At 40.0% G+C, this 22,538-nt stretch overlaps 1 protein-coding gene across 1 annotated transcript in view; it reads left to right on the forward strand.

Moving 5' to 3' along the window:
- The window catches only part of HMCN1 (hemicentin 1), a 225,361-nt gene that overhangs the window by 146,653 nt on the left and 56,170 nt on the right, over positions 1-22,538 (forward strand). The window contains exons 67-77 of the mRNA XM_018552966.1: positions 1,644-1,741; positions 5,753-6,016; positions 8,024-8,220; positions 10,709-10,790; positions 15,793-15,929; positions 17,824-17,965; positions 18,058-18,202; positions 18,588-18,715; positions 20,051-20,207; positions 21,712-21,833; positions 22,010-22,174. Coding sequence (XP_018408468.1) covers positions 1,644-1,741; positions 5,753-6,016; positions 8,024-8,220; positions 10,709-10,790; positions 15,793-15,929; positions 17,824-17,965; positions 18,058-18,202; positions 18,588-18,715; positions 20,051-20,207; positions 21,712-21,833; positions 22,010-22,174 — 1,637 coding nt within the window. The remainder of the gene's footprint in view (positions 1-1,643; positions 1,742-5,752; positions 6,017-8,023; positions 8,221-10,708; positions 10,791-15,792; positions 15,930-17,823; positions 17,966-18,057; positions 18,203-18,587; positions 18,716-20,050; positions 20,208-21,711; positions 21,834-22,009; positions 22,175-22,538) is intronic.

Genomic DNA, 22,538 nt, shown 5'->3' on the forward strand with positions numbered 1-22,538 from the left:
AATTTATTTGCAAATTATGGTGGAAAATAAGTATTTGGTCAATATCAAAAGGTCATCTCAATACTTTGTTATATATCCTTTGTTGGCAATGACAGAGGTCAAACGCGTCCTGTACGTCTTCACAAGGTTGGCACACACTGTTGCTGGTATGTTGGCCCATTCCCCAATGCAGATCTCCTCTAGAGCAGTGATGTTTTGGGGCTGTCGCTGGGCAACACGGACTTTCAACTCCCTCCAAAGGTTTTCTATGGGGTTGAGATCTGGAGACTGGCTAGGCCACTCCAGGACCTTGAAATGCTTCTTACGAAGCCACTCCTTCGTTGCCCGGGCGGTATGTTTGGGATCATTGTCATGTTGAAAGACCCAACCACGTTTCATCTTCAATGCCCTTGCTGATGGAGGTTTGCACTCAAAATCTCACGATACATGGCCCCATTCATTCTGTCCTGTACACGGATCAGTCGTCCTGGTCCCTTTGCAGAGAAACAGCCCCAAAGCATGATGTTGCCACCCCCATGCTTCACAGTAGGTATGGTGTTCTTTGGATGCAACTCAGCATTCTCTCTCCTCCAAACACGACGAGTTGTGTTTCTACCAAATAGTTCTATTTTGGTTTCATCTGACCATATGACATTCTCCCAATCCTCTTCTGGATCATCCAAATGCTCTCTAGCAAACTTCAGACGGGCCCGGACATGTACTGGCTTAAGCAGGGCAACACGTCTGGCACTGCAGGATCTGAGTCCCTGGCGGCGTAGTGTGTTACTGACGGTTGCCTTTGTTACGTTGGTCCCAGCTCTCTGCAGGTAACTCACTAGGTCCCCCCATGTGGTCCTGGGATTTTTGCTCACCGTTCTTGTGATCATTTTGACCCCACGGGGTGAGATCTTGCGTGGAGCCCCAGATTGAGGGAATAATATACTGTATTTGTGTCCAATAAAATATAGATTTGTAAAACCTTTGTGCTAATATCATGTGACATAAAAAGTTGTGCCTGCCAGAATTTTATTCTCCTGGGTCTCTGTTTTCAGAAAATATATGTTATGTGTGGGGAAAACAACTTCTCTGGAAGCAACTCTTGATAATTGATTGCGACTTTACCCACCAAATTAATGTATTTCAAAACAGTTACTTTGAAGGCATGACAGCTGTCAGGGTTGCCAGTGTGCTTATTTCAGCTATCAACAGAACTTTTCAGCCCTTAAATGGCTGTCATAGCTGATCACATGTTCAGCACCATGGAAACTGCAATCCAAATAGAGGCTAAGATGACACCTTTCTTGGCTGTAAGAGTTATGAAGTTGTAGTTCCACTTTAACTTGGCCTTTCAGAGCACAATGGACCAAACCTATTATAAATTGAACATGAATTACTTATATTTAAAAATATATTGAGCAACACATCTCAATATTTGATCAAATAAAGAGTGATAACCAATAACACAAAAATCTAATTCAACAAAACACTAATTCAAAAACACTAATTCAATATTTCAATAATTTCAATAATATGTATTGATGTTGTATTTTAAGTCTCTACCAGTGTATATACAATTATTTCAAATTAAACTAATTTTAATTCAGAATACTTGGGTTTGGCTGCTATGTTTTTTTATCATTCCTAATATTTGAACTGTTCTGTAGAATTTCAAAGATACAGAAATCTGATGAAGGATTGTACACATGCGTGGCATCAAGCAGGGCTGGAGTTGACAAAAAAATTTACAGTTTAAAGGTTCACAGTAAGTAAGCAAATTTAACCATAATTCAGGGAGAGTATTTTAACACTTACTTGCGAAATTTTGCCTTTGTTTTGCTCTCCCTGTATGGCTGCAGTTGCTAGAGGTGTACATAAATGTGTTGTATTAGGCATCCTGGGATGTGTGGGATCAGTCCTGTCATAGTGATAACGCAGTAAATCCCACCCACAGCTTTATTTTTAATTTATGTGATTTGCAGAAAAACTTGTATCTTACACTCTTTGTGCCAATCAGTGCCCCCCAAATAGAGAGGGCTCACTGAGTGACCGTTCTGTGCTCCATTATAATGCAGGGTTCTTCTCCCAATTGCTTACAGCTTGTCACTCTCACTGCCATTTCACCCAATTCACTGCTCCCCCACGTTGTTCTGCTTTTGCTAAGCCACACGGTGCTACATTTGCATGCAACTGTTCCTCTCAGCTGCAGCCTGCTCAGTAGGATGGCAGTTGCTGCATGTGAGCTGTCAGGGCCCAGGTATCTCTTCTAGACTCTCCAAAGCTGCCAGCCACAGAATCAGCCCAGCCTGTACCTATTCACTGGACACTGCTACACAGCCTTAGGTCAGGTTTATGTCCCCTTCCCATGAGCTGCCCTGGGGAAGTCTGTCTTTTCACACAACCACACAGAGGCTTGGAGACTACATGTTTGTGCTGAAAAGATGAGAGGGGGAGACTTACTATTAGAAAGGCATAGGTCAAAACCTGGCTATACTCTTATATATTTATATACTCTTAAGAGTGAGAGGTAGTTGACCAACTGCAGGTGGAATAAAGTGGAATACAGCCACATGTTTTTAATTTATTCACCCTTATGTTAGCAATGTTGGAATTCCTGAGGAATTGAGAAGGGCCAATTCTAAAATGCCTTATGAAAGACATTTTAAAACATCGAAAGTTAGTTGAATTCCGCTTGTAATAGTAATAATCACAATGGACTGGGGATATACTGTTTTTCTTTCTGGTTCATTAAGGAACACAGGATTCAAGTATTTTGAGTCAATTTTGTTATACTGCCTCCTACAGGAGGAATTGGACACTGATAAACAAAAAAAAGCCATTGGTTAGGTGGGTATAACCGTTCCGAATCCAGGTGTCCTAGAGGGATGAACGTCTTTTCTCTAATGAGAAAAGTTTAACCATTTAACCCCTTCATGACTGAGGCCCTTTTTTCAATTTTTGCACCCATGTTATATTCCACATTTTAGGCCTGAAAATGACGTAAAACCCCCCAACATTATATATTTTCTGAATGCCAAGACCCTATAGAATAAAATGGTGGTAGTTGAAAATTTTTATGTTGCGCAATATTAGCGCAACTCCTTATTAAACCCCAAAATTTAGTGACAAATTTAATTAAATGCCCCAAAACACAACAAATTACCCATTTTTTAAATGAAATATAAAAGATGAGGTTACAACGAGTAAAACGATACCCAACATGCCCAGTTTACAGATTGCGTGCGACCGTGAAACGGCGAAAAACTGCAGTACCCCAAAAAGTCAATAAAAGACGCTTTAAAAGCCCCCACAGGTCATCAATTTAGAGATACCCCAAAATACTGGCCCTAGAATTATTGCTCTCACTCCGGCGTGCGCGGCGATACCCAACATGTGTAGCGCGTTCGTCGTTTTCATACGTAGGCGCACCCGACGCGTGTTTACGTGGCGACGCGCGTGCTCGCGGGGGTGGGGGACTTTAAATTTTTTTTTTTATTATTTTTAGATTTTTTTTATTTCATTTTTATTTTAAAAACTGGTTTTTTTTTTTTTTACTTTACTTTGACTGCTATCACATGGGGGGGCTTGCAAGCCCCCCCATGTAATAGCAGATGGTGGTGACAGGTCCTCTTTAAGGTGATGCTGGGGGTCCAAAAGACCCTCAGTGTCACCTTTACACTAGAAATGAGCTATTGAAGTGCAGATCGCACTTCAATAGCTTAGACCTGGGCTGCAGGAGCCCAGAACTGACAGCCCAGGGACCGGAAGTGATGCAATCTGCATCGCTCCCGGTCCCATAGAACGGGGAGGGGATCGATGAACGGAAGTTCGTCGACCTCCTCCCCAGCTCCCCGCGGACACAAAGATCGCCGGTCCCGGGCCCGTAGGAGGGGCAACGGAGCCCGGGAAGCACGGCGGGGGTGTCCGGGGGGGGGGGGCGGCCCCTTCTTCGGGACGCAGAAGCGATCTGGCGACAGGTAAGTCGCCAGGATCGCTTCTGTTGTAAAGCCGACAGTCGGCTCTACAAGTTTAAACAGAGTCCCGGCGGCAAAAGTCGCCGGGAGTCTGTTTAAACAGCCCCGATGCTGGCGACGTACACTGTACGTCGTCAGTCACGAAGGGGTTAAAAAAAAAACCATTTTTGTATCTTTTTTTTCTTGAATAAAGACTTCATCTGCATGCTGCTGAGCTCAGCCCTTTTTGCTACTATCCAATTAAGTGTTTTCTCAGGCATAATTTGAAGGCCATACCCAGACCCTGCTGGAGTGAAGATTGCAGGGCTTTTCTGGAAAGTGACCTACAGTCACTAGCCTCTGCTTATGGTGCTATAAAGGACAACGTAAGGACAAGGTGATTTTGGCCTTTCACTTAAACCATTGTTCTTCCAACTCTATGTCCACTATCCTACATCAGAGGGAAATTTTATTTCAATTTCTGGATCTAGCTTGGGCTCTGCAGGCTTGCATAGCCACCACTTCTTCCATTTTTTTTAATCATTCCTGAAGGTGCTTGTAAAGGGGACCCAGAGATTCATTTTACCATCTATTAGTGTTTTAGACAGATCATCGTACAGATTTATGGTCCTAAAGATAATGTTCCACCTTTTCATGGCAAAGCACACTCTACTAGGTCTGTGGATTCTTCTTGGGGTATTTGCCATCAGGCAACTTTTTTAGAAATTTGCAAAGCTGCCATCTGGTCTTCTGTTCACATGTCCTCAAAGTTTTACCAGGTGGATGTTCAAGCCTCATCAGATGCCAGCCTCGAGCATAAGGACCTTCAGGCAGCTTTTTGAGTTGCAGGCTGCCCCACGTCTATTTTTTTGTTGTTATGTGGACCTGTTAGTTTTTCATTAATGTTGACCAGCCCACAGATAAACTACTTTTGGATGTTTCAGTTGTCTCAAAATAGCTGAATCTCATGTCCCATAAGTGAACAGGAAAAAAACAGGATATGTGTAGTTACCATAAAATCAGTAAATTGGAGTTCATCAAGGGGCACAGGCCCCAACCCTCTGTGTTTATTATCTACTCCTATTACTGTTTTTCTACAAAACAGAATCAGTCTGGGAGCTAGAGGGGTTATACTTGGCTGGCCAATAGCTTTTTTAGTTTGCCTGTGTCCAATTTATCTTGTAGTCAGCAGTATAACCAAATTGTCTTGTAATATAATCCTGTGTTCCTTAATTAACATGAAGAAATGGATTTCACGGTAATTACAAAAATCTTTGCTTTCCCACATTTATGGTTGCACTTTGTAAATCTATTAATTATTTTTGTTTTATGTATTTATTTTGTAACTGTATTCTTTTTTGTGTTTTGTTTCTTATGTATTCATTCATCTTACTGTTTTTTAAAACTTATTTATGTGGTAGGTCATTCACCCCACAGCGTTGAGCTATAAGAGTGACATAAGAAGAAAGGAAGAAATGTGTTTTGTAATAAGCCAAGCCCCTTTAATCTAATTTGCCACTTCAGCTTTGCACTTCCTTTTTATATGATAACTATCTTGCCCAGGATGACATTTCTGATTTTCTACATAAAACCTAACATAATAAAAATCACCTTAATATAGATCAGCAGCAGTCCAGAAAATAGGAACAAACTATGCGTGCCTAAACCGAATACATAATATCCTTGTACCTACTCCAACTACCAAGTGGAAATATGTTCAGGCTTTACTTTCATATGTATATATTTTTGCTTATAAGGACCTCATGCTTATCTGCAGGTTTCATTGTCACATTCTGACTTATGTATCACTATCACTATTCCAGTTGCACCAAGTATGGACGGCACAGATATAACTGAGGAGCTCACCACCATCAAGGGAAATCCAACTACTATGAGGTGCATTGCTGATGGGTACCCTGAACCCCATATCTCATGGTTAAAAGATGGAAAATATATTGATCTTGTGGCCACTAAAGGGGCAATCTTCCAAATCTTGAATACTGAAATTACTGATATTGGTAGATATACATGTACTGCAACCAATGTGGCAGGGAGTGTCAGCAAACATTTTATACTAAATGTTCTGGGTAAGTTTTGTAGCTGTTATGTCTAGTACCATTAAAGATATATTTTTTTAACATGCAAATCTGATTATTTACTATGAGTCACTCCACTTTGCGTAGTCGTCGCACTCTTCATCCACCCCTGAGAGACTTAAGGTGCCCATACACCTTACGATTATCGGACAAAACTTTTCGTCTGATGATCGAACTGTCGTACGATTTTCATATGGCGGCCCCATCCTGCCCCGATTATCGCAAGGTTCAATCAGCGGTAGTTAGAAAAAAACACCTGGACGACTTGCGGTAATTGACCTCAATTATTTTCATTTGCGCATGCGCAGTGTTAATCGTACGACTTTTGACGGACGGAAACGCCACCAACCATGCGAACATCGTACGATCGATCGTAAGGTGTATGGGCACCTTTAGGTCCCAGCTGTAAAGGTTTGACAAGTGGCTGTATGGACTAATCAGTGATATTTTTGCTTGATCAGGGACAGGTGTTTAAAAGTTTAGCAGGGAGGCTGGTGCCAGTGGTATCCACAATATAAATGTAACTGAACCAGAGGTTAATGATTGTTCACAGTAAATCTGTATCACTGAAAAAAACTGATTTTGACAGGATCTGTCATTGCTCCTAGTTTGGATGTGTGCATCCAAGTGTGTGTCTGAACCCTGTAACCAATGAAGATTATTTACTAAAGAAGTAGCTGCTTTTCACTTAGCAAAGTGAATGGTCACTGATTTTAGTAAATAAGGTAAAGATGTGTTTCATTTCAGCCAGTGTTTCCTTTCAGCCAGTCAAACAAGAAAACATCCTGTTTTTTTCCATTGGATAAAGTTGGGTATTCAAAGTAAATACAGTGTCATTTAGTTACGATTTTATTTTGTAATAGTCGGTAAAGAGTCCATACCTCAAAAAACTTTTGGGTTTGAGTGTCCTTAACCTCTTGCCGTCCGCCCGTAGTAAAAAAACGGACGGACGGCACTGCAGCATCTGCGGGTTGCCGTCTCCAGACGGCAATTTTTTTCTGCTCGCGCGCGCCCCCTAGCGGGCACGCACGGGCAGAAAAGACCCGTCCAATGCACACACCCGGTACCGGGTGTTTCACATATAGGCGATCAGCGGGTCCATAGCCCGCCGATCGCCTATATGTGCTCGTTCGCGGCACCCCCCCCACCAGGGTTGTTATCCCCCTATATAATAGCAATAACAATAAGTGCAAAAAAATTAATATAAATAAAAAAAAATAAAAGTAACACATAAAAAAGTAAAATAAAATAAAAGTCACATATAAAAAAAGGGGAAAAAACCCCCCAAAATGTTTAACTCCCCCACCCCCACGTTTACGCGCCTATAAACGTAAATACGCGTCCGGTGCCCCAGCGCGCAAAAATTACAATTGCGCTACACATGTTACATATCGCCGCGAACGTCGCAGTGAGAGCAATCATTTTAGGGCCATCAATCACTGATAACACTAAACTGATGAGCGGTAACAGCTTTTAAAGCGTCGCCTAGGGCCAATTTTGGGTATTATCGTTTTTTGAGGTTTCGCGCGCGCACGCAATTTTAAGGCTTGACATGTTTAGTGTCTTTTTACCCGACGTGACCCCATCTTTTATATTTTACCAAAAAATTGGGTAATAATAAATGTTTTATCATTTAATATAGGGGAAACTGTTTTTTTTTTTTAAATTTCGGTAATTTTTCCTTAATATAGTAAAAAAATAAAACCCCCAGTGGTGAATAAATACCACCAAAAGAAAGCTCTATCTGTCCCCAAAAAAGGGTATAAAATTCATTTCAGTACAGCGCTGCATGACGGAATAAATCTCAGTTAAAGTACCGCAGCGCTGAATACTGAAAAATGGCCTGGATGGGAAGGGGGTTTAACACCGCGGATGTCAACTGGTTAAAGTGGTTAATATACCTGTATATTTTGAATAAGTTCTTGCATAGCTAATGGGAAGTATGACATATTTTTTCTTAGAATTATGGACAACCATGATGTTTTGTTTTATCTGTAGAGCCACCACATATAAATGGGTCAGAGAACATTGATGATTTATCAGTAACTATTAATAACCAAGTGGAGCTGGTTTGCTATACAACAGGATTTCCTCCTCCAGTAATTAACTGGCTTAAAGATGGACAGCTTCTTTCTCAGAATGAGAATATGCACTTTATGAAAGAGGGGCAGATACTTCGAATAACAAGTGCACAGGTAAGCTTAAAGGAAGGGTTTACTAGTTTTAGACTAGTTTATACTATGTATATGTTGTATAAGTTCACCCATGCCTCAGAATTCACAGAGAAGTTTTGTTTTAAAGTTGTTAATTGTGTATTCATAATTAAAACTTCCTATTGGAGCCATTTGGGGAGAGCGGGTGGGGGGTGTCACTCCTCCAATTCATTTCGTTTTGTGTGTAAAATTGAACTTCAAAACAACTATACATTCCCTTTATAAAATATCACTCATCTAATTAAAAAGATGACTGTTTTCTAAAACAAAAAGCTACTGAAATTACAAAATAAATCAGTTCTTCTGTGACATGCTGTAAAGCAGAGGTGCCCATCTTTTTCAAGGCCAAGTGGCCCAAATCAGCTGTAAATTTTTCTGGGACCCAATATACAGAGTAATCAAATATGTAAAGTTTACCCGTGGTGAGACAATAAACATTTAGCCATTTACAAATTCTTAACAAGCAGTAAATGAGTTTCAAAACAAGCCCTCATTGCTTCCTGTAGCTGCAGGCACTGTGCAGTAGTGCATCTTTGAAGTTCACATAGGTACTGAAGTCACTTCTAGTTGTTTTCTCAGCAGCTTAGCTTAAGGTGCCCATACACCTTGCGATTATCGTACGATAATCGCGGGAAATCCCGGGATCGTACGATAATCGCAAGGTGTATGGAAGGCGTGCAACCTTTTTTACCAGCATGCTAGAAAACCTGCCGAGAATCGTACGATTCTCGGCGGGTTTCTAGCCTGCTCGTTCGACAGCTGCAGTACGGGCTGCCCGTTCAGCATTGCGGTCATCGCAAGCCCGCCCCTCAGGGGGGTGGCTTGCGATGATCGCAAGTACGATCTGCCTGTCCAAGATGGGCAGATCGTACAAGCTTTTAATTAGCTCACGATCATCGCAAGACAAAAGTCTTGCGATGGTTTTAAGGTGTATGGGCACCTTTACACTGATCCTTCTCCCACCAGTGACTTGGCAACTTTCCAGCTTTCTAATGTAAACACAGAGCAGGTTTTCTGAGAGAGGGGCCAGGGTAAATTAAACTGCTGAGAAACTGACTAGGACCAAAATCTACTGCTAGTGCTTCTACTGTGAACTTGAGGATTAATTTCTCCAAAGTGCCTGCAGCAACATATGTCACCGAAGGCTTGTTTTAATGCTGATTTATTGCTTGTTAAGAATTTGAAAATACTTGAATGTCCATGGCCTGGCCATATATTCACTTTAAATGCAATTTGTCAATAATTCAAATTATGTTCAGTAAATTATAAATGACAGCCTATATTTTTTATATTCAGAAGTGCAAAATCAAAATAATACACTTTGGGTTTCACAGATAGGGTTGCACAGCATAGATAGTGCAATGGCTGTATGAAATAGGCATGATAACCATAAAACAAAAATTCTGTTCTGTTTATGTGTACTTTTAAGACAATAATTCATATGTGGCAGTTGCAGGCAAACAGCAGAGTGGAATTACTTATAAATGTTGGCAATATCAATTTATTTACCTATTTGCAATATAGGACCTTTCTTTATTGGATTATTTTCTTTTCAATAATGCCATTATAAATGTGTTTTCCGGCAATTTGAATTACTCAATACCACTATTTGATTACATAGTTAGTCAGATTGAAAAAAAAGACACAAGCACATCGAGTTAAACCTTTGGAGAAAAAAACAAGAGTAGAAAACCTCCATAAACAGAACTCTATGCCCACAGTAGCCCACAACTAATCCAGATGAGGGCAAAAGCCCCTATAAAGCATTGTTCAATTTACTCCAACATTGAAAAAAAGTCAGTTCTGATCCAGGGAATTAGATATTCCCTGGATTAATAAAACTATTTACATTTCATCATTACAAAAATGATCAAATCTTTATTGGCCTATTTTCTTTTCAATCATGCCATTATATATGTGTTTTCTGGCAATTTCAATTACTATTAACCACCTTTTGATTACATAGTTAGTCAGGATGAAAAAAAGACACAAGTCCATCGAGTTTTACCTATGGAGAAAAAAAAAATTGTAGAAAACCTCCATAAACAGAACTCTATGCCCACAGTAACCCACAACTGATCCACATGAAGGCAAAAGCCCCTATAAAGCATTGATCAATTTACTCCAACACGGGAAAAAAAAAGTCTGTTCTGACCCCCTAAGGAAATTACATATTCCCTGGATCAATAAAACTATTTACATGTTAGAATTAGAAAAATGATCAAATGTATCAAGGATATCTACTACCAACAGTTTATACATTTGTATCTTTATCGAAGAGATTGTATCAACCCAATTGATTGTTTTCGCAAAGGAAAGCTTGTTGAAAGCAGTTGAAATTACCAAACTGTGTATGGCTGGCGTGTTGCCTTTGGTTCTTTAGTATGGTATTATATATTGTTTACTTTTTCATTTTTGCTTTATGTTGCATGTAATATAATGACATATGTTATTTTCTTAATCTTATTAGGAAGAAAATATAGGGCTCTATACCTGCTTGGTTTCAAACAATGCTGGAAATACTAAAAAAGAATTTGCTGTAAAAGTTAACAGTAAGTTCAGCAACGGTACAGCTCTTTGGATACAGTGTTATCTCTGTTGGTTCCTAACAGTGTTTATTATTTAGATGGTAGTAGGAAGTAGGCTTGTGTGATGAAAACCGTGAGTCAGTAAGGCCAGTGAATTTCAAAGTGTGACTTTAGTGCAGTAGTAAGGTGTCAGAAAATTTCAACTGCAATGCTGACATGCAAACTGCTCTATTTCTTAACCTGGGCAGGAATGTAAATGCACGTTGGGAAAACGTATATCTGTGAACAAGCACTGAGAGCCCATTCACACCATAGGGGTCTATTCACAAAGCTGCCGAGGGCAGCCGAGTGAATGACCGATCAGAAGTGAAGTGAGCCGAACACTGTTCGGCTATTCACTTCAGGCTGGTACGGCTGATTTCAGCCGTATATCGGCTGAAATCAGCCGTACATCGGCTTGCTTCGTGTGGCTTCGAAACAGCCGAACATGCTCAGCATGTTCGGCTGATCCGAAGTGCAGAAGGAGTTCGACTCAGCCGATCCAACATCTGGATCGGCTGAGCCGAACCTCCGGCAGGCTTCACACTGCTGTTCGGGCTATTCTGAAAGATCCCGAACAGCAGTGAGAGAATAGCCGAATGGCGCCGAGCGGCATTTGGCTCGGCTGTTCTGCTCGGTCCCTCAGAGGCACCGAGCAGAACAGAAAAAGAGTGAAAAAAGTAGAAAAAGTAAATAGAAAACGATTGTGCAGAGCTAGCAGTGACCAGCTAGCTCCGCCCAATAGTTTCCTATTGTCCGGCGGCTCTGCTGCTGTAAAAAAAAAGTTAAAAAAATGTAAAAACTCTCCCTGGGGCCCCGGGAGCCCCCCGCTCCCGGCCGCCAAGGAGAGAAACACAGCTGTGTCTTTTTTTCTTCATTCTGGCACGAGCGATGTCAGAATAGAGGAAAAAAAAATTCCCATTCAAAAGCATTGAGAGTTTACTATTGGCTATTTCAATTTGCAATAGCCAATAGTAAACTAGCATTGTTCCCGCCCTCTGCTGGTGGACCTGGTGGGGAACTGCAAAAGAGGGCGGGTACAATGCTAGTTTACTATTGGCTATTGCAATAGAAATAGCCAATAGTAATGTCCCAATGCTTTTGAATGGGATTTTTTTTTTTTTCTCTATTCTGACATCGCTCCGTGTCAGAATAAAGAAAAAAGACACAGCGGGGTTTTTCTCCTTGGCGGCCGGGAGCAGGAGACTCCCGGGGCGCCAGGGAGAGTCAGATGCTTGGAGATCAGTGTCCCTGGTTAGCAACCAGGGACGCTGATCTCTCTGAAAGTGGCCGGAGCCAGCCGTAAGATCACGGCTGGCTCCGCCCAGCTGTCAGAAGCAGGCTGTCGGCCGGCCAATGGCCGGCCGCTCGGCCAGCTTCGTCTTTCAGCACGGCTCAGCGCTCGACTGAGCCGCTCGGCCGTGATCGGGAGCTGTACGGGCTATTGTGAATAGCCGTACAGCACCCCCTCGGTTCTCCTGAACCGAAGGGGTCCTGGGGCCGAAGCTAGCCGAAGGATCGGCCGAAGCTACGGCCAGATCCTTCGGCAGCTTTGTGAATAGACCCCATAGTGTTGCACTAAATGCATGGTATCCATGTGGTACCATGTGCTAGGTGCATTGCCAATAGTTTGAATGGCACACTAAAGGTACAGTGAAAAAGCTACATTTTTGTTAATAGTTAATGTACTTAAATGCATTTTTAAGATTTAACTCCTGAATTTAATGTCACTTTAACACGTGTGGTGTCATAATGCTCATAATGATCAAAAATGCTCTCCAAGGCCATCAGAAAGAAAAAAAATCACCAAATTTTTTAAAACAATCATTCTACTGTAAGGAAAATAATCTATGGCATACATTTCGAATGACTGCTAATTTGTTCAGTAATTTATCTGCAGGCACTATTTAAATGAAAATCGAATGTTTGCCAGTTCAAATACATTAAAAATGGACATATTTTTTAATTGTTGTTAGCCATGATAGCTTTTCACAGGCTTTAATAATGGTGACAGCAGTAGAATATGCCTTGGCAATGTGCATCAGCCCAGAAGTGCTGGGTGACTGGAACACACCAGGAGATCTGGTAATGGTGGCATATATCATTTGGGGGGATGAATGACATATAAAAGTTTTGTCTGTGGCATTGGCAGCTGAGATTTTGTAGTCATTGGTAATGGGTCAGGGTTGGAAGCACATTGGTCACCAAAGGGAATCCGGCCACCATCAGGAAATGCAGCAAACAGGTTAAACAACACCTCCACAAAGTGCCGCATTTTCAGATGGTGGCATTTGGGCATAAAATAAGCCTGCCACTGTGGTGTAACACAGCAACTCATTGAAGGGACCTTCTTTTGGACCTGTTCCTTTGACACCTTTAAGATGTTACTGTGTAGCAGGCCTTTGCAATCTTCTCACTGTTTTAGTAACAGCAAACTCTGACTGTCCCTTTAAAAAAACTAAAGGCAGACTGAACTCCTCCTCATTAACATGAAATACCTCTAGATCTTTAACCCTTTGTTAGGGCAGACAGTGTTCAAATCTAGTTTACAATTGATAATGGGATCTTTCAGCACAGTACAGACAAGGTTAATTATGTTAATATTAATTTCCCCACCCCCTTACATTCCAGAGGGCAATTCAGTACAGAGAACAACTTTTCTCTCAGAATAGAACATGTTTTGTGCAAGTTATGCTATGTGAATGAGAAACATGTAACAAATATAAAATAGGTGTTGTCCTAATTTGGCTGCAAAAGTGGAAATACACTTTAGTTGTTACTGCTGTTACAAAATGCACAGTGATGGCTAACACCTGCTGCTTTGTCTGTGTGTGAAAGTAGTGACACTGACAACAACCGTATTCCTGTCTACACTTAATATTAAGGATGAGCTGTGAGAACAAACAGTTAGTACTGAACAGTAGCAGTTAGCAAATGCACAGTAGTGAATCATCGGAATGATGTGGTTATATTGAGAGTGACTATGTGATTAATCATGGCACAAAGAAGTCACTCATCCAAGTAGCTTCCTCATCTCTAAAGAGTGTCCGAAGCATACTCCAGGGTTTTTAGCTCACCCTTATCCAGTCACCATGGCGTCTATTCACTAAACTGCCGTGGGCAGCCGAATGAATGACCGACCTAAAGCGAAGTGAGCCAAACGCTGTTGGGCTATTCACTTCAGGCTGGTACGGCTGATTTCAGCCGTATATCGGCTGAAATCAGCCGTACATCGGGTGGCTTCGGGTCGGCCGAACATGCTCAGCATGTTCAGCCGACACGAAGTGCAGAAGGAGTTCGACTCAGCCAATCCAACATCTGGATGTGCTGAGCCGAACCTCCAGCAGGTTACTCGCTGCTGTTCGGTCTATTCTCATAGATGCCGAACAGCAGTGAGTGAATAGCCGAATGCCGCCGGCTCGGCTGTTCTGCTCGGTCTCTCTGTGGGACCGAGCAGAACAGAAAAACAGTTCAAAAAGTAGAAAAAATAGAAAAAGATTGTGTGGAGCTAGCAATGACAGCTAGCTCCACCCAACAGTTTTCTATTGGCCTGCGGTTCTGCTGCCGTCAAAAAAAAGCAAAAAAAAAAAAGCCTAATTCTCCCAGGCGCTCCGGGAGTCTCCCGCTCCCGGCCGACAAGTAGAGAAACAATGCTTTTTCTTTTGTTTTCTTATTCTGACACGGAGTCGTGGAGAGTTAGGCTGTCTGGAGATCAATGTCCCTGGTTAGCTGGTAACCAGGGACACTGATCTCTCTGCAAGTGGCCGAAGCCAGCTGTAAGATCACGGTTGGCTCTGCCCAGCTGACAGAAGCAGGCTGTTGGCCGGCCAAGGCCGGCCGCTCAGCCAGCTTCGGCTTTCAGCGCGGCTCAGCCGAGCCGAGGCATATGCCTTCGGCTCGACTGAGCCACTCTGCTAAGTTCGGGAGCTGTACGGGCTATAGTGAATAGCCTGTTCTACTGAACCGAAGGGGTCCTGGGGCTGAAGCTAGCTGAAGGATCAGCCAAAGCTACGGCTAGATCCTTTGGATGCTTCGTAAATAGACCCCCATGTAATGTGTCAAGGCAGATGTTAATTGTCCAAGAACTTGATTGGAGCTGTGAAAGTATTTGGATTATGAAATGAAAATGGTGGTTTCAATCACCATGGTGCAATAACGTCTGGGGCAGGTGTAAATTATCCCAGTTACATGACTGGAAGTGTGAATTGCTGTCAAATTCCTTTTGAAACAGCCTTATATGTGAGTGATGGATGGTTTTGAAGGCCACTAACCCTGTTTAGGGATGGTTGTTCCAGTTTGACGAATTCTTGCAGACCCATTGTTCTCTCTGTCCAAAATGTGCACCTCACTGTCCTTAAAAAAAATGAACTTTTCATTAAAGTAAAACTATGGGAAAAATGTAATAATACTTAATATATTACATATATGATTCAGTCTTTCACTAGTTTTAGCTAGCAACAGATTTCATCATACTGTATATGTCTTTGTTTTGGGCCCATAATTGTACCTTCTCTGTATCGATATCAATTTGATGAACTGTTGTTTTGTCTCTCCAATGTGCAAATCTTTGCATTCCTCACCACACCGTATTGCATATATCAGAAAAATGAGAGGAATGGACCAGTGCTAATGTGCACTGAAAGTGGCAACCATTGTGCTCTTGCAGTGAGATTTACTGTCTGATTATAAAGTCCCTATGTAACTATATATGGAAAATGGTGAGCAGACACAGGGGTTGGTAAGAGGACATGCAAGACAGCATGGGGAACCTAGCTAAGCTCAACAGCATCTGCAAATCTCTATTTTTTAGGTGTTAAGAGCCAGGTGATTGTAGATATCGACACTGTGAAAATTGCTGAAGTTAGACTGGGTTGCTTATATGTAGTTATAACCCTAAATGCACTTTGACCCTACATCCACAACATTGTAGACAACTGGCAATTCTACAAAAATTAAAAGTTTGATTGTGCATGTCTTTTTTCTCTAGTTCCTCCTAACATTGCAGGCATCAGTGGCATCCATAATATACCTGTGCTAAAGAATAAGCAAGCTACTCTGGAATGTAAATCGGATGCTGTCCCTTCACCAGAAATCACGTGGCTGAAGGATAATAAGCCGTTGTTGGTAAAGTTTCCTATAGACTTCTTAAATACAGTATGGGCATTTGTTAGATGTGACTTGCAGCATTGTAACACACAAGTTACCTGTTTTATATGGTGCTGAATTCATTGCTTTCTTATCATTTGTTTAAACAAAACTAGTCACAACTTATCTAGTCACCACTAGCGCTGTGGTGTGTTGTTTGTTTTCTCTTTTTTTTATTTATTAAACCTGACAGTTCATTTAACTCTTGTATGACAGTGCATTGCAAAGTGTTGTGTGAAAATACAAAATCTACTCCTTTTTCAGTGTGCACCAATCAATACAGTGCCGACACTGTGAAAGACACAACACTTAAGAAATAGGACATTAGACAAATTTGCTTAATGTTTTTGTGCTATCAAATCATAGATTTAAAGTGCAGTTACACAGTGACAATATTACCTGCACTTTATCTGATATATCTAGTCAATTTCACTACTTTGATTTAAGGTTCATTAGTACAGAGAGTACTTAAAACAGTGACATACATATATCTATTGGGAAATACCACTTATTACCATTTACTTACAAAAAAAATGCACATTAAGATATATAAAATGACTCATGCATAGTTGTGGTCACCAATTCAGATACTTCCTAGCTCCTGTAATGGGATGACCTAATGTGAAAACTCCGCCCAACGCTTTGCGTCTGTTCACTTCTTCTGGGATACCAAAGAAGAAGTCAAAAGACACAACGGGTTGGCCGGACCTTGCTTTCGTTTGCAATAAATAACTGGCTACCTACACGTCTATTTTCAATTCTAAATGTAACTATGCTCTGAAGGCAGAAGTCTGTATATGTGTTTTATTTTAAGGATGTCCAAAAAATTATTTTATTGGAATGAAAATGTAACCCTATTTTGTTCTGACTGAATAAAGTGACTAAGACTGCATTCAGAGCTTTAGTAATTCTCTATGTGGCCCACATCCGGGGACAGAAAACAGGTGTTTGCATAAGATATACAGTAACTTCTCAGTGTATTCCTATACAACCCTCTCTTGTCTCTCCTTTTTTTTACAAAAACCTAACTGGGGTGAGACAGGTGACATAATGCCCACATGGATAATATAGTTGGATAATATGTCACAAAGAATCTGAAAGCCATCTGACATGCTATTAAAACACTGCCCTTAGTAAAGCAATATGCAAATATTGTGCAGTATTTCAAGTATAACTGCATATTGTTGCAAAAAAGCCCTCCCCTGGGTGATCAATGTACTTTGCAAGGATTTTAACAAAGTGTGTTGCAGTTTCCTACCTGTTTCTGTTCTGAAGAAAAAGCTGTTTAGCATTTCCTTTCCAAACTGATCCCTGAATGGGAGTCTCTGGGCTTAATATAATCAGCTGGTGCATTTTATAAGTAGTTAAACCTTAGGGATTATCTCACAAAAAAATAAATTTGTTCTTCAGAAGATTCCTTATATTTTACTTATATCTTAGTGCAGACCTCTGGGAAAATCTGTGAGCTAATCAATCATGCAAGCAGGAAATTGCATTTCTTGGGGCATTCTGTAGAACAATGGTGTACAGAACGCTTCCAGGCTGCCATATTGCATTGGATTTTTTGGACAGTTTTAGAAAATGACAGGCTTCAATTCAATATGGCTTCAAATTGAAACGGAACGTTTATTTTTTTTATAACATTTAATTACAAAATGGCTTGTGTAGCAATTTTATATGCTATTTTTTTAAAACAAAAATGGAGAGTTCCTGTAATATAGCAGATGCACGCAATTTACATTGTGTTTATAGATTCCAACATAATTTCTCCTGCCTTGTGCATTTGCTTTAAATTGTTTACACTTCTGCTTTATGAAGGACTATATTCAACTTGGTATATACAATTGTGTATATTTCTCCAACTTTATTTTAGCCCAGCTTCAGAATACACATTGAATCTGATGGACAATTTGTACATATCAACAGTGCAGAAGAAGAAGATGCTGCACACTATATCTGTATTGCTAGTAACATTGCTGGACAAACTACCAGGGAGTTTATCCTTAATATTTACGGTAATACTTATTCTTGATTACAGTATCAATTTTTAGTATCCATTAAATAGCATTTTAGAGCTGCACAATAATACACTGCTTTTGGTTAACAGTTCCTCCATCAATAAAAGATGGACCAAATTTAGTTACAAGCTTTGTCAACAAGCCTGCTCATTTGAAGTGCACTACTGCTGGAGTCCCATTGCCACGCATATCCTGGAGAAAAAATGGAGCTATCCTGCATGAGAACAATGAGAGGTCAGATGCTGTTTTTTTTTAAATTTTCAAAGAGCTAAAAAGATGTTAAAGAAAATATGAATATTAAATTAGAAAAACAAAATCATTATTTTCTGATACCTACTGAATGATATATAGGAGTGCAAATGTCTATTAGGCATACAATAGTGATAACTCAAGTCTTGGGAGATGTGAGAACAGACAGAGGTTGCCAGTGTTTTAAGCAGTGCAAAGGTGACAGAATATTGCAAAAGTGGTACGAGAATAAAAGAGGTTAGATATTTTTTATGAGGAGAAATGGGGGGGGGGGGGGGGGGGGGGTTTGGCAATTTTGTGTTGATTGCTTAAAGGTTTACATGTTTACCTCCTACTTTTCTTCACCTTTGGTTGTTTGATTGTATTTCAGGTATACTGTTGTGGAATCTGGCACACTTTATTTTCCATCAGCAGATGTTACAGACTCTGGTTTATACTCCTGCCTCGCAGCTAATGCAGCTGGTTCAACCCACAAACAGACTCAGCTTTTGGTTTATGGTATGTATAATTTGGGATTGTAGGAATTGCTTTATTTCAGAAGCAACCTTTTAGTGACCAAAGAACAAAACTTACCTCAATGACATAAAACTAGAATTTGACTATGGTACTCAAAACAATTGGTGCGGTTGTCATAGTCTGACCAGAATGAATGCACAGGTCAGGTAACTTTGCCTTTCCTCTAGACCGTGTATGCTAAAATTGTCCTCAGAGAAATTATTAAGACCTTTGAAACTGAGATTAATTTGTATGTTTTAATAATTTACAAACTAGGGTAGATAGAACTTCACTGACAATCGTTAAGTGTAATCAAGGCTGTAGTGCTATCGGTACACATTGTACTACTAATAAAAGTATCACCAAATTAAGAAAACTAGGTGGTATCCAGCACCATGACCTATTGCTCCCTGGTCCCCTAATTGCAGCACACATTGCATTGTTGGAATTAACAACCTTGTTTTAGGCATTTTGCTTTTTAAGGCAATTGTATTTTCAATTTTGTTTTTCTAATGTCGGGACTTCTTTTTACATCCAGTCAAGGACTTTATGTTGTCTTTGGGCAAGAATTTCTTAGGTTGCTAGTGCAATAATAAGAACACGGAACCAGCATGGAATGCTACTCTTCTGTTTCTGTAATATAGTATTTTCTACTTTGTCAAAAACGTCACATTTCTAACCAGAACAGTGTGTGACAGTCCAGCAGCCAATTAAAAGACAGAATGGAAGGTAAAAGCTTCAAGTGGCTTGTCCATGAGTGTGAAGCGGGTCATATAATTACAAAGGTTCATGTATGTGAGTTTCAGAAGGAAGCTAAATTAGGTATACTTTCAGGGTAAAATGGATGGATGGATTTGACTCGCTTCTGAATTGCTTTTTATTAGCTTCTGAGTTGCTTCAAGCATCTTCTAAATAGCTTTGAGCAACTTCAGAGTTGCTTTGAGTTCACATTGACCTGTATGGTAAGAAAAGAAGTTCAGGCACAAATTCTTGTGTATATAAGTACAAAAATAAATATTCAGATTTAGAATAAAATGCTTCCAACGGAAATAACTGGGGCCATGATAGGACTAAACAGTGATATTAAAACAGGGAATAGTGATTTAAATTAGGCACTCTAAAGTAGTATCATACAACAATCTCAGTTTATATTCATGTACAGATAGTGCTGGTAACAGCTGTCATAAAAGCTACCTTTCCTTCAAAAGCCCTTCGGAGCTGCAGAACAATCTCTTAATATGTCATTGCTCACTTCCCCGGTGATAGCCAAGTTTTTATTTTAATGTTTACTAACAACAATTGAATATATATTTATGTAGATCATGCAATGTTTTACAGATCATCCACTGATAATCCCTGGTCCAAGAAATATTACCACAGCAGTAAATCATCAAATAACACTAACCTGTGAAGTAACAGGTACACCTAAACCAAGGGTGGAATGGAGGAAAAATGGACTTTTAATTAACATGGATATGAATCTGAATATTTACAGGTATGGTGCAGAATCAGACGATCATATGGTAATATAGATATGTATTGAATGATTGAGGACAGCATATACAGTACCTTGACAAAATGTTACACCTTTCCTGGTTTTATCTGGTACATTTTTGACAGGTCTCCACCCTCAAAGTAGTACTATAAAAAGGGCACCATAGTAAGAAAATAAACATTTTTGAGTTATGTTATCTATCGGATAGAGGTGGGCCAGCTAACATGGCAGTGGTAAGATGTGTTACCCAGTGTAACCACATTCCCTGCAACCTGAGACCATGGTGACTGTGTGACTGGTGTTTGGTGAGTCCCTGATGGATCAGGCCTAAGAAGCACTGATTTAGAAGGGCCTCTCATACCTTAGTGACTGTGTGTTCCCTCAGTCTATAGGCTGAGATGTGTGGAGCTGGAGTAATCTTCTATCATTGGGAACTATACAGTAGGTCCCAGTGGACTGGGAAATTACTTAACAACATGCCACTAGGGGGCATTACATTTCTGTCTATAAATAATTCTACCAAAAGTCTTAGGGATTGGGAATTGTGTAGGTGCAATATAGCTAGCATTTTAATAATAAGAGAAGTGTATTTATGTTCTTGGTTAGCAGCAGTGGTTTAAGGCTTGCTAGTCTCAGAGGAAAGCCATTTTGTCCAGAGTCTTTCTGATTGTTGAACCATAAACAATTAGCGAAACATAAGATGCCTACAGTTCTTAAACATATTTTTGTGACTTCCTGGATGGTTTATTTTGTGATTTGGAGACATTGGGGGTGATTTACTAACCTAAACACACGCACGCACCAGGTGCGTGTGCATTTTTACACAGCAAAACGTATTTATCAACCAAACACGAGCAACGTGTCACATTTTCACGCCGTTATGGCGCGTTTTTATGTATTTATGTCCGTGCACGTCATGTAGCATGCGCCATAGGCTACACGCCGCTCTAATAGCGGCATGCAAGTCTCTAAAAGCATATTTCCACTAATGCCATATATGGAAAAATCATGCACATGATGCATATAAAATGCTTCTTCACAGTTTAGACAAAAATGGTTAGCTCATGCATTTACATTCCTTCATTCATCAACGCAAGCAACACAATGTAGAGCTAATTTACACAACATCACCTTGCAATTCATGCAGGGCTTTGCAGGGCTTTGCACAACACACCTACAAAGGTGTCTAGATTCCACCAATAGATCATGCTGGGAGGGAACACACTACAGAGGTGTATACTTGTTCGTGGCATGTTTATAAGGTTAGTAAATCAACCTCATTGTGTCACCTTAAACAGTTTTCAGAACGTTTACTACTGCTAGAACATAAAAAAATAAATAAGCATGATTTTTACTTACACATGATTAGTTATTCAAAGTTAACACAGTTTATCATTTACGAAAACTACTTTAATTAGATTTTACCCTCAGGGCATTATGATATACATTATATTACTGTCATATCATACTAAGTACAAACTGTTGCTTGCTCTTATTTTTCTAGATTTCTTTCTTCAGGATCTCTTGTAATTATTTCTCCAGCTGTAGAAGACACAGGGATGTATGTGTGTTCTGCCTCAAATGAAGCGGGTCATGATGAAATTTCAGTTTACCTTTCAGTACTAGGTAATGTAAATTTTAAAACTTTGTTGACTATTTGTTATTATACAGTATGTCTGATAGATATGATAAAATGTTAGCATATTCTTTCGTCTTATTGTGATTTAGCATTGCACTACTTCTAAGATTAAATTAATATCCAAGTGTAAAACACTTGTATTTGTCTTTGATTTATATTTCAGTACCACCTTCCATTGCTGATGAAGTAACAAATATATTTATAAGTAAATTGTCGCCAGCTATAATTCCTTGCACTACGTATGGTGTTCCACAGCCGGCAGTTCATTGGATAAAGGATGGAATTCGCCTTACAGCTGTAGGAGAAAGTTACAAGATATTGAGTTCTGGTAATTATGTTTTGGGGACTCTTTATAACAAACAGGTTGTGTGTCTTATTTGTAAAAAGGGTTACTATTCTGTTATTTAGTTTCCTCTGTGCACTCCCTAATTGACTCCTTATTTGTATACTCTGTAAAATAAGTTTAATGATGGAGACCTACCCCCACTGTGAGCCTACTTGGTATTTTACAGATATTGTGGTTTATTATCCTGTGTAATTTCTTTTTTGTTCAGTGAAATAGTTGGAATTGAGGGCTTTCAGCTTGTCTTCACTGTTTGAGAGGTATTATTTAATGTTCCTGCTGTTTACTGCTTGTCCTATTATAATCATTAAAAATTATGGCTGCGGAAATTAACGATTGATTTCTCGAT

This window comes from Nanorana parkeri, unplaced genomic scaffold, assembly GCF_000935625.1.
Source record: "Nanorana parkeri isolate BGI_ZX_2015 unplaced genomic scaffold, ASM93562v1 scaffold103, whole genome shotgun sequence".
NCBI classification, from domain to species: Eukaryota; Metazoa; Chordata; class Amphibia; order Anura; family Dicroglossidae; genus Nanorana; species Nanorana parkeri.